The 13,097-nt window shown below is 38.9% G+C and overlaps 1 protein-coding gene across 1 annotated transcript; it reads right to left on the bottom strand.

The window, feature by feature from the left end:
• Positions 1-4,785: 4,785 nt before the first annotated feature.
• Positions 4,786-11,646, bottom strand: LOC108433019 (cytochrome b5). The gene is made up of 5 exons (XM_017707234.2): positions 11,342-11,646; positions 8,314-8,442; positions 7,040-7,066; positions 5,680-5,711; positions 4,786-5,577 (listed from the first exon to the last, which is right to left on the bottom strand). Exons 1-5 carry the CDS (start codon positions 11,543-11,545, stop codon positions 5,487-5,489), a joined length of 483 nt encoding a protein of 160 aa, XP_017562723.1. The 5' UTR covers positions 11,546-11,646; the 3' UTR covers positions 4,786-5,486.
• Between the last annotated feature and the right edge of the window lie 1,451 nt (positions 11,647-13,097).

Here is a 13,097-nt window from a genome sequence, read left to right as displayed (position 1 = left end):
TCACCCACTCATCCTAATCATTGAATTCAGGTGTTCCATTTACTTCCATGGCCACAGGTGTATAAAACCCTTCTGGTAAGGATTCCCACAAGGTTTAGGCATGTGTTTATGAGGATTTTAGATCATTCTTTGCAAAGCACATTTGTGAGGTCAGACACTGATGTTGGACGAGAAGGGGATGTGGGCTCGGCCCCTTTCCAGTTCCAGTGAAAGGAACTCTTAATGCGGCAAGAGATTTTGGACAATTTCGTGCTCCCAACTTTGTGGGAACAGTTTGGGGACGGCCCCTTGCTGTTCCAACATGACTGCGCACCAGTGCACAAAACAAGGTCCATAAAGACATGGATGAGTGAGTTTCAACCCAATAGAACACCTTTGGGATGAATTAGAGTGGAGACCGAGCCAGGCCTTCTCGTCCAACATCATTGTCTGACCTCACAAATGCGCTTCAGGAAGAACGGTCAAAAATTCCCATAAACACACTCCTAACCCTTGTGGAAAGCCTTCCCAGAAGAGTTGAAGCTGTTATAGCTGCAAAGGGTGGGCCAACACCATATTAAACCCTATGAATTAAGAAAGGGATGTCACTCAAGTTCACATGTGTGTGAAGGCAGACGACCGAATAATTTGGTAATTTATCGTATTTCTTGAGGCATGTTCCCACGTGTAGGGACGTCACAGCCGGCATAACAGTGGGCCTTAGAGGTCCACTAGGGGAAGGTTTCTGTGATTGTGTCCACCCTTTGCCTTTATTACTGCGTCCATTGTTTTTTTTTTCAAGAGACTTATTTTTAGAGTTTTTTCTTTCTCACAGTTCTTCAAAATGTCTGGACAAATCATTTTTGATGATTGATGACACAAACACTTGCTGACTTTATCAACGGAGCTTGATTACCTCCTTTTTTGGAATTCTTGTGTTGTCACATTTCTTTTTGACCTTCTCCTTCCTTATGCAGGTGAACTATTACATCTAATCTCCTCAGAGATTAAAAAACTATTTATTATGATGGCGTTTTAGGGCCACTGTTAATAAAAATAGCAGGCTTTGAGAAAAGAGTCATATTTCAAGGATAAGGTGGGCTAACTGTAGGGGGGCTGCCATAACACGTTGGGGTCTCAGTTTGGCGCCAGAGCTCCACTCACTCCTGTCTCTCTCTGTGAATCATTTTGATCTACTTCCTCTCTGTGTGTGAAACTTCGTGCTCTCTTTGAATGGGGGGAGATGTAGCCCTTGATAGTGGTGTAGACCACCCTGCCTGAGGTTCTCCTTCAACAACAGTTTCCTCCGAGTCCGTCTGGCTCTTTATTCTAGATACAGATAACAGTTTCCTGCTCAGCCGGTTCTTACGCTAATACCAGGCTGGTGCTGATGCGCAGGAGGCTGAGTGTTTCTTTATAGGTGAATCTATATGAAAGTATCCACCAACTCCAGCTCCCCTCATTTAACACGACAAGGTGCTGATTCCCTTCGCAAAGGCCACTTTAATGGTGCAATTCTATGACTTTTTTTCTTGAAATATTCTTCATTCTCAAACTCTACTGTTTTTAGTAAACCACTGTTATAGCTTATCTGGGCATGTTTATTAACTCTCAAAAATCTATAAAATTAGAATAAAGTCAAATGACATCAATCCAGTATGTAGTGGTATGTCATCATGTTTTCCTTGTGACTCCTTGGGATAACTAGTGGTATTCATCCAACACTTGGGCTTGCTCATCAATTCTTAATGCTAATCAAATCTCAATTCACTCTCAATCAAGCGTGTCGGTGACGGACTTACTAAATCCATGTGATAACTGGATGTGTGCAAGAGATGTATATAAATCTGTATATTTATCCTCAAGGGTTTGGACAAACTGCTGAGAAAATCCATCTACAAAGGAGGCCTATACAGAACCATCTGTTGCTTCAGCATGGTGGTAAAGGTGGTAAAAGAACCCCATTCAGGATTAAAGGTAAAGGAGCACAGAATAAAATAAAGTAAGAAAAAGCTTTTCATTAGAGTGAAATGAATGTTCTAGTAAGTGCCTGCCTGGCCATTGGTGGTGGTGGGGATTTGGCTGAGGAGGCTGCCAAACACAATAATAGAGGACTATGTATAAATAAAACTATTATTTCTCAGCTTCATGATGAGGAAGAAAGTGAAAATACAATAATCCTTGACTTTTTTGAGCTGACATTAGGGACTATTGACCTCCATTAAGAGATCATGACCATTACTGCCCTTTTGCCAGTTCAATTAAAATAGAAACGGCCCACGCACTTTTAAAACTCAATATTTCATTATAGCCAAATAAAATAATGCAATGCAGTTCTGTAAAGGTTGTGCTTGTAGTATAATGTCAACTTTAACTTGGCCACAAACTACAAAGTGCACCTATATAGTAAGTGGAGCTGATAAAATGGACAATGAGCGTAGAAACAAGGAGGTGCTCATAATGTTACACCTGATCTGTGTATGATCATAGTTGTTTAAAGCAAAAAAATGTTCAAGTTATGACCAGATGGAACCAGTTTGTTTCCTCTTCCCACTATATTCAAAAGACATGTACAGCTCTGTCAAATCTGGTTAAATCAAAATATATCAGACAGCCAAGAAAATATATAGAAATGATGAAAACATCCATGTTTACACAAAGCAAAGCAACACTTGTGGTACAGAAGGATGATCACCTATTTACACATTCTACTAGGTGGAACTGGCTGATTTTAATAGTCAAACGGTGACCAGAGATCGTAACCTTAGAGGACACTACATTACCGAAGCGATTACAGACTGCTGGAATCTCTTTGCTCCCAGCTCTCCTTCAGTCTCAATAAGAATTTAAATAGGGTGCAGTTACACCAGATTAAAGGTTCTTAGATTACGTACATAAAAGCAAAAGATTCAACCACCCCATCATATAAAAAACATTGCATGGACTGGAAAGAACAATGAATTAGGTAAGACATGAACAACACAAGACAAAATGAACCCACTGCATACAAATAACAGCTGAAGGGGAAAGACGCAACATCTGACTGAGGCTGTGTACGAGTGCTCGCAATTTTGAGATGGAAAAAAATGTGTAATGCATAGAGTATCATATGAAATATATAGACTTTATGGACTACATGACAGTTCAAGTATTAAACACAAACCACAAATCGTTCCTCCAACAAATAAATTATTGTTATCATTACATCTCCATAAACATGTATGCAAAAATACAAAAGGGCTGAGTTGGAATTGTTTTCAACATCCTCAGGTACCACACTATACGATTCCAAGTAAGAACAAAGAGTGAAATTTAAATGTCTCAGACTGTCAGGCTTGTAAGCAATTTTAGAAAGTTTGAACCCAAACTGTTCTGCTTTCGTTTGATGCTTGGATGTGGATGAGTACTTGTGTAAGTTAAGAGCCGCTCAGTCTAAACAGTTGAGTGAAAGTGAGGAATCCTTGTTTTTTTTAATCCTCACAATGAATTAAATTGGGGTCTATAAGGACAGTAATCGCATACTACTTGTTTGTTTCACAGCCTTTGGGTGAACCTACGGCAATTTAAAGGTGGAATTTTAAAAATGTTAAAAGTATTTTACCATCTAATCTCTATCCGCTGTAGCATACAGTGTACTGCAATGGACAATAATCTTCTTGTACAGGGAGATTCGCTCGAAAGAGACCCTGAATATTCTCTAGTAACTGTGATGAAGCAGTCTGAACGAAACAACATGCAATGTGTTCCTCAGTATATAGAGCTTTGAACAAACCAGGATGGCCCTGCGTCAGAATGCTGAGGTAGGCGCCGGACAGCAGTCACCACATTTAACCCCCATTTGCAACTTCTGGGCAGCTTGCCCCCGTCTGGCAGAAAATGGAGACCATGTTCAGCATCGCATGTAATGCAAACGATTACACATACGTCATAGTACGTAGTGCATTTTGCATTTTTTTGGTTCAGATTGCTTCATCCTAATGGGAGTTACAACAGAATACTCAGGGCCTCTTTCGAGTGAACAGAAAAGCATGGTCCCAAAAAACACAATGTGCAAGAGACTCCACATGTCTAACGCACCTGCCCATTGGCATCTATTTTAAATGCATTTGCATCCTTGGGTTTTCTATTGTTTTACTAAATACAGAAAATAAGTGCTTGCTGTAGTTATCGACACACTTTAGATACACCAGACAGAAATGGAGCTACAAAACACTGGAGTATTCTTCTTATGAGAAATCTAATGACTAATTAGCCACCGTCTCCAATACGGCTGACCTCTGACGTAAAACGGTCACATTATAATTGTATGAACCAAGCCTGAAACCTCAAACTATGCAACAACATCTCTTGCAAGAATAATCCATTTTTTGTATTATACAACAGTTTGTTCCGGCCACGCAAATTGATTGGTTGAAATGCATTCTAACGTTGTTATAGCACAATAACAGCACTGTATCACTCTGCTGGAGACGCTGTTGCTAAGCAATGACTTTGACAGCTGTAGGAGACGCTCAAGCCATTTGAACGTTTTGGATACCAATTTGGTCCGACTCTGAAGATGAGACGCCACTAAATTCCCAAACTGTCATCACCACTGAGCATGTCAGACGACATGTTTGGAAAATGGTATTGGGTTCATTTCTGGCTAATTCCAGGCTGTTTAGGTTCTTCTTATCGACTGAAAAGCTGCTCAGTGGTGATGACCGTTTGGGAATTTAGTGTAAGGAGCTGGAGAACAAACTGCCAGCTGTGCAGCGAGTGGGTGGAGCCTCTGGTGTAGCAACAAGCTGCTTGTTAAGAAACTATAATTTGGTGGAAGGAACTGCGAACATAACATTAAATGCCGCATTCACGGCCCAGTTTATTAATTTCTTACTATATTAATTTAACTGTTGTATAAAAGTAATCGAACACTCGAGGAGTGTGTTATCGTCAATAATATCACATTCACCTTGTGCCTGCAACCAAATCACAGCCGTGATGCTATTTTGCGATAACACACTCCCTCTTGTGTTCTATTGCTTAAATAAAGCACTAACAGAAGGTGGCACACAAGGCACATTGTGCTCCACATTCCAATTCAGTGCTGCATGTAAACTGTCAAAGCTATGGCCAAGCAAGCGTTTAAACATTCTGACCGGTCCAAGGCCTGTTCATCCTGCTCTAATCCTGCATAATAGAGAGACAAAGGGAAAAAAATCTGGCAAAAGGATTCCTCACTCTTCCTGCAGAGTTGCTGGCATAAAAAGGGGAATGAGGGTCATCTTGCGAGTCCAGTGTAGTGGGGAGGGATCGGACAGACAAATCAAGGCCTCCAGACAAGAGAGAAAGAAAAAAGAAAAGAGAAGTTCCCCTGGCCTGGGTCTTCTGAAAATTCTGAACCTAAAGACACAACCAATTGACGTTTGATGCTAGAATGTGTACCTCTATGACCATTTTCTTAACTGTTTAAACAGTAAACACTACGCTATAACGGCGATGATGATCCAGGCCCTGGTGAGTAGTGCTCAAGATGATTTGCGCTCTAGCATGTAATAACGATACATGATGCCCACGACAGCAGCCGCTACAGCAGGAATCAGCCAGGTTGTCCACGAGCTGAACAAAGACAAAAAAAAAAAAACCAAGTGAAAAGTTAGCGCTGGTCGATGGACAGTACCGATTCATACATACAGAGCTTTTCAATGCACAATGTCTCACCTGGACTCTTTTGAAGTTGTGATGTAAACTTCCTAGAGAATGAAAAATAAACAGTTAAGAGATGTTAACATCAGGATTAACTAAGTATGTATATATACACAAGGAATTTATGTAAGATGAAGCAAAGACTGCTTAACGAACAACTAGCCTACACATATTCTATTTTAGGCCTGTGCCCGTAACAGAGCCCCCTTATTTAGGCGACCATGTGGAAAATAACCACAGAAAATGGTTAAACTGGGTTGGTTCCTTTGTTTTACTGTTATGTCCTGTAATTTTCCACCGACTACACACACTGAAGCAGACGCAGAAGAAAACAGTTTGTCAAATGAAAGAAAATAATACAGTGCAGTGCAGTAGAAGTTGTGGTTGTAGTATAAGGTCAACTTCAACTTCACCACAAAATTGTTATTACTCAAGAAAAGACAGGAATGTCACATGAACTTTACTGTCTGAGAGCTTGTGTCCACTCTGCTTAGGCGTCTGCTTTCTTCCCTGCAGCATTTTTGATTGAGGCCGTGAGGTAATGATTTGTTTCGCCTGATTAACGAGAGCTGAGACCTGATTTTCCTGAATGACTTTTTGTACATAATTTCTGCCTACAGAACCAAGCGTGTTTATACAGTTCTCAGTACAAGACAATGAAATGCAGTTAGCACCTACCACAAGTGCAAATAGTAGCAACTGTTCAAAACAGGTAAATGTGCAATAATAGGCATAAATATAACATGAGGTTTTCTTCTGAGAACAACAATATATCTCCAAAATGCTTTACAGGAAAAGGAAAAAACATACTTCAGTTTTAATGTAAGTCAATGGAACCAGACTTTTTTTCTAAGTCATTTTGGGCTGTTTCTTTCGGTCCATTTATCATAAAATTTGCAAACAATGTAAAAGGCGACAGGCACTTTCAACCTGTGTCAAAAACTGAAGAAAAAAATGACAGCAGCGATAATTATGCAATATATAACTATATGAATGATATATACACAATTACAAATATATCTATATGATATTATACATGCATATAATATTACAAAATACGGGTATGTTACGTACTGTTAGAGTAAGCAGTTGTGTTGTATTCAACATACAGCAAACAGTCTGTTGTATGGAAATGCTACAGGTAATAAATATTCTTCCGAACATACGGGGAGTGGTGTGGAGTTCAGCGTATATATGTATGAGCATACTGTTGTTGCATAAAATGAATAAACAAACAAAACTTTTTTGGTAGTTGTGATAAAAGAACCTTTACTATCAACTTGATTAACCACCACTGGGCACAGGTCTACTGTAGTTTATCACATCCATTCTAGACAAAAGTTATGCTGTTAATTTTGCGCTGTTACTTCCTTACCTTTTTAGCCTCTTTTTTTCTGTCATTCTAAAAAAAAAGAACAAAGAAGCAATGCTTTGGTTAAATAGTTCACACTGATGCATCTGTTAAGTGTTGTTTTGACAGGTTAAATATTAAACATTTTATTTAATACTTTATTTATAGCGTGTTGTATCATGGATCCCAATTTATCATGCTCAAAGTCTATGTCTCACTACATCCGCAGACGGGCAGAGTCAAGCCTTTCTCTGGAGATAAGTTTTTCCAGTGATAAGATAAGCCAGCTTTTCACTGAATACAATGTACTTGTACACAACTTTTCAATGTTTTCATGATGGTTTTTAGGCATCTAAGCAAATTTTAAACAATTTACCTCAGCAGTGAATTTATCACAATATACATTAGAATAAAGTCATACCCATAATTCAAATAAACATAAAAACAATAAAAAGTAACAAGAATTTCTTGGGTCCATATTTCATATTTTTCCTTGACACCTTCACAGCCGCCACAGAGAAACATCAATTACATCATAAGTACAATTTACTGAAGCACTGATTGGTCAAACCAGGAGTTGCTTTTTAACTACATATAATACTGGGCTTCCTCGAGTAGAGGTTTGAAAATGGTTAAACACACACACACACATATTATAAATATAAAATCATTAATTCATATTCTATACATTTTGTTTATTCAAATATAAACACTTCTCAGCAAATAAACCTACACAGAAATAAATAGATTTAGAAAATGTGTCTTGGGTGCCTAAGACTTTCACACAGTACTGTACATGACAATATTTCCATTACTGAGATTTGATGAATTGATTCAGACCAAAAAAGCAGATAAAAAAAAAAAAAAAATCAATGATTTCACTCAATATTTCACACACCTGCAGCATTAAATCCAATCAGACATGCAGGAGGTCAGTTTTCTTTAGGCAGTGGCAAGTTCGACAATATTGCTGCTGTCAGAGCAAAACCTTGTATCTCCAAAATGGTATCTTTACAGGAGAAGGAAAACACCCACTTTACTTTCAATGTACGTCAATGGAACCAGAGCCCCCCCCCCAGTCATTTTGGGTCATTTCTTGTAGTCCATTCATGATGAAATTTACACACAATGTAAAGGGTAACAGGTATTTTCACATTGTTTAAAAAACTGAAAGATGTCCCAAAATGGAGATACGAGATTTTCTTCCAACAGCAGCGATATGCTCAGAAAAGCACCTATCAACAACAGTCATATCGAACACCCCAGCAGAAAAGCAACACGGGCGAAGGGAATAATACCATGTGCAGCTCTCCAATGTAGTACTGTTGGAGCATTTCTCTTGCATCTGTGGAATGGCCAACATCTTCAAAGCTCTCCGTTGCATCCGTGCCTGCTTGCTCCAGAAGCACTTCTTCACCTCCTGGATGCTGCGAAACAAAGAATATTATGATTTAAGTTAGATCTTATCGCTAAATCAATCAGTTCACATCAGATTACCCTACAGAGGGAGCGGCTCCAGGTGATAAAACCTTTTGGACTCCAACATATTCAGTATTTTTTTTTTCCTCCACTTGTCAATATATTAAATTGGAAATTCCAGCAATTCTGTGAGATAAGTGAGATAGAAACAAAGTCACTCAGGGTGTTTTTTTTATGTAAATGTGTAGATGATGTTAATTGTAGAAAATCTTGTGATGGGAACCAGGGTTGTAATGTCAGAATATAGTTTTATTTTTGATCGAAAATGACCAGTAAATTCATGAGCCAAACAAAAAATGTGCCTTCCTTATGTTTTATTTGTACTGTGGATTTATGGTAAAAGTTGGGAAAAACAAGTTTTCCTTGAGTAGGTTGTCTTTTAGAAAATACATAATAGGCTGAAACCCTGTCTCAAAACTTGTCCAAGCTCTTCAACTGAAAGTCAATTTCTGCCCAAATCTGGGTTATAAACTATAAACAGATGGCATTTGTTCAGTGATCTGCTCTGTAAAAATTATTTTTATAAAATAATACAAAGAGCGTCTGAGATTTTTGGCTTTCAGCAGTAAACTGTAAGCATGTAGTAATATGTGTAGATCATAAAACACATGTTCTGTTCATTTGAGGGGCTTTTACAAATTTACATTTATCTCATGCAGTTACTGAAGAATTTGCCTTACATTTTGGTCATGTAAACTCTGATGCAAAAGCAAAATATACCACGGAGACTAAGAGGCTAAACTGCATGTCCCAGGCTCTTCGGTCTGATAAGTTTGTGAGGTATTCTGGTTCCTATAACTAATGCAGTGAAAAAGTTTGACTCTGTACTTTTTTCTTAGAATGGAGCATTTTTATATCACGCCTCTGAATGACTTTGTTTACACATTAATTACCAGTGGTGGACAGTAACTAAGTAAATGTAATTGGTTTATTTACTTAAGTAGCTTTTTCATGTATCTGTACTGAAATTTTTCCATTTTAAGCGACTTTTTACTTTCACTCCACTACATCTCAAAGTCTAATATCTGACTTTTTCCTCCACTACATTTTGAGAAATCTGTCGTTCCTTTTGGTTTCTGTGTGTATAAAAACGTAACATGTCAAAACGAAAGAAGCGCAAAGCAAAAACACCAATCAGGGCACAGCGGTCACTTTGTTTTGAGCTTGTTCTGACTTGTTGGTCATACCGACCCAGTGCAGCACACGGTTCAACATAAAATTTTGGGAAAGTCTATTCAACATAAATGATGAACCAACCTAACTAAAGTCATTTTAATAAACATCAGCGTCACTAATTAATGACATTCTATTAAAAACCTGGTTTACCAAGAGAGACATTGGAGGATTTTCACCTAAAATGAGTTCATGAAGCCAGTCTTGTTATAAAAATTATAACAGGACATCAGAGCCATAATTAATCTTTTAATACTTTTACATTTGAAAGCAAATACTTTTGCACTTTTACTCAAGTGTTAAGTCTAAAGGGAGGAACTTCTCCCTTTACTGGAGAATCTTTACTTCCCTTTACTTGGGAATCTCTGCTTTAACTCAAGTACAAATTATGCAGAAATTTTGAAAAATCTGTGAAAATCACCCTTCAAGCACATACCCCATGGCAATTACACAAGTGTTGTAGTGAGCTCCTCTAACAATCTATAATCCCCTAAACAATGTAGAAAACACTTCACTGTTATGCTACACAGGCCTTTCTCAGGGTGAGAAAGTGGGGAACGCAATTTAAATATCAACTGGTACTCAGTTAATTCTGAGCATTTAATTACAGTTTCCAATGAACTGTTAAGGACAGCTAAACGCTCCTACTCCACGAGTCTGTCTACCAAACTGAACATGTGTAAGACAAATGTAATTTCGATAACGATCTAATGTACAAGTTCATATATACGCTCATCTTTTGAGTCCACTGGTGGTTCCAAAATGCACTCTGTCATATTCTTTATAACTTTCATATTTCATAAGCTACATTCAGAAGCTGGGCGTCGTGTGAGGCTGTAACTCTTCTTTCCAGTCAATTAGATGGTGATGTCATTTTAAACCCTTATAATAAAAGAAGCTGAACTCACAGTTTGTTTTTCTACTGAAAGTCGACCCATTCTTCCACAAATCTGGGCTATAAACTATAAACAGACGGCGTCTTTTCAGTGCTCTGCTCTGTAAAAATGATTTTTAATAAAATAACACAAAGAGCGTCTGAGATTTCTGGCTTTCAGCACTAAATTGTAAACATATAGTAATATGTCTAGATCATAAAAGACATGTTCTGGTCATTTGAGTGGAGCTTTTAACAAACAAACAAACAAACAAATAAATATATATTTATGCAGTTACTGAATAATTTGCATTACGATTAGGTCACGAAAATTCAGATGGACAAACCAAAACATTCCCTGGAGAATAAGAGGGTTAGGAGGGCAAAGTAGTTGACTGTCAATATCAGACCAGCAATTAGCCATAATTAACAGCTTTGCTGGCAAAAAAACTGACCCAGTTTGGTGGGATTTAACATATACATAATGTAGTTAACTGTGGTGTAAGAGAGACTTAAGTAACCGGTCCTTAAGCAAAAGGCAGTTAAGCAACCAGTTCAACGTCCAGGCCGCGTTTCATAATGTCAGTTAACCACTTGCTAACGTAAGCTAAGCTAAGCTAACCTACGCTAACGTCCTAAAGAGCTAGCCTAGCTAAGTTAGCCTAGCTAGGTTAGCTAACTTTGCTTATCAAAAGTGCAGCACAACAAGACCCACGTCTGGTTCTGTTAGCTGTTCTTCCCAGCTGTTCTGCCTATCTAGAACGGACGAGCATGGCAAGCTTTAAACACCATCGCCTCACCTCCTCTAGAAAAGTCGTGATGTCGTAAACTTTGTCGTGGATGATGAGCCATGTGTCTTTGCTCATGTTGTGCGCTTGAACCTCTTCCAGCGTGTAATATTTAACATCGCTGTCCTCCTGGACCGCCTCGGATACGTGATTTCCATCCCCCCCGTCCTTCCTTGTGTCGTTCGCCTTGACCGATCTATCCGTTTCTTCCCCCATCCTGGCTCGGATTCGGCAACTTCTGCCCACTCGAGTCTAACCAGCTCCGGCTACCGTCGCTAGCGCCGCTGGCTGAGTTCCACGGGCTCGCTGGAACCTGCCGCGAGGAACCGTCCAATCAGATCACACAACGTCACCGCACGCGCAACAGTTGCCCCTCTAAGCGGCCAATAGAGAGAGCGTCTTCATCTAGTCCATCCAATCAGAAACAACAGCCGAGGATCATGAGACCCCCCCCCAACAGAAACAGGCGTCATGAGTATGTCATGATCTCCGCCTCGTTTCTATGCTCACTGTCCATTTTCTCAGCTCCACTTACTGTACAGGTGCACTTTGTAGTTCTACAGTTACAGACTGTAGTCCATCTGTTTCTCTGATACTTTGTTACCCTGTTCTTCAGTGGTCAAGATCCCCATGGACCCTCACAGAGCAGGGACTGTTTGGGTGGTCATTCTCATCACTGCAGTTAGTGTGTGTGCTGGTCTGAATGGATCAGACACAGCAGTTCTGCTGGAGTTTTTAAACACCTCACCGTCATGTGGGCAGTGTCCTGTGATCTGTGACAAAAACAAAATATACCCTGGAGAATAAGACACTAAACAATGTCCCAGGCTCTTCGGTCTAATAAGTTTGTGAGGTATTCTGGTTCCTATAACTAAAGAAGTGAAAAAGTTTGACTCTGTACTTTTTTCTTAGAATGGAGCATTTTTATATCACGCCTCTGAATGACTTTGTTTTCATCTTAATTACCAGTGGTGGACAGTAACAAAGTAAATGTAATTAGTTTCTGTACTTAAGTAGCTTTTTCATGTATCTGTACTGAAATTTTTCCATTTTAAGCGACTTTTTACTTTCACTCCACTACATCTCAAAGTCTAATATCTGACTTTTTCCTCCACTACATTTTGAGAAATCTGTCGTTCCTTTTGGTTTCTGTGTGTATAAAAACGTAACATGTCAAAACAAAAGAAGCGCAAAGCAAAAACACCAATCAGGGCACAGCGGTCACTTTGTTTTGAGCTTGTTCTGACCTGTTGGTCATACCGACCCAGTGCAGCACACGGTTCAACATCAGCGCAGCAGTGTAAAATTTTGGGAGAGTCTGTTCAACATAAATGATGAACTAACCTAACTTTGTGTAAATAGAGCACAATATAGAAATATGGACACATATGCAGTCGTGACTGACGCAGCTTTTTTCTGAATTTATACAAACACCATTTTATAGTAAATTAGTTTGGGCCTTTTTATGTTTATGAACAGAGACCTACAGATCAACATAGTAAAGGAAATTTGTGATCCTGAGTTTAAAGCCAGTTTTTATTAAACTTAAACTTGTATCTAAGTTGTAAATAAATCTTAAACTGAAACTTTGCTTGTTTGTAAAAAGTGATTTCAGAGCCACTCAGTTCTTCCTGATGGAAACTGTTTACCTTCAATGTTTTGTGCTTATGATCATTTTAATAAACATCAGCGTCACTAATTAAAGACATGCACTGATGAAGGACTAGAGGATGACCAACACAAACTGTGCAGCAGCAGATGAGCTATC

This window comes from Pygocentrus nattereri, chromosome 15, assembly GCF_015220715.1.
Source record: "Pygocentrus nattereri isolate fPygNat1 chromosome 15, fPygNat1.pri, whole genome shotgun sequence".
In the NCBI taxonomy this organism is placed as follows: Eukaryota; Metazoa; Chordata; class Actinopteri; order Characiformes; family Serrasalmidae; genus Pygocentrus; species Pygocentrus nattereri.
The sequence above is the reverse complement of the archived record's forward strand: the minus strand, read 5'-3'. Positions and strand labels throughout refer to the sequence as shown.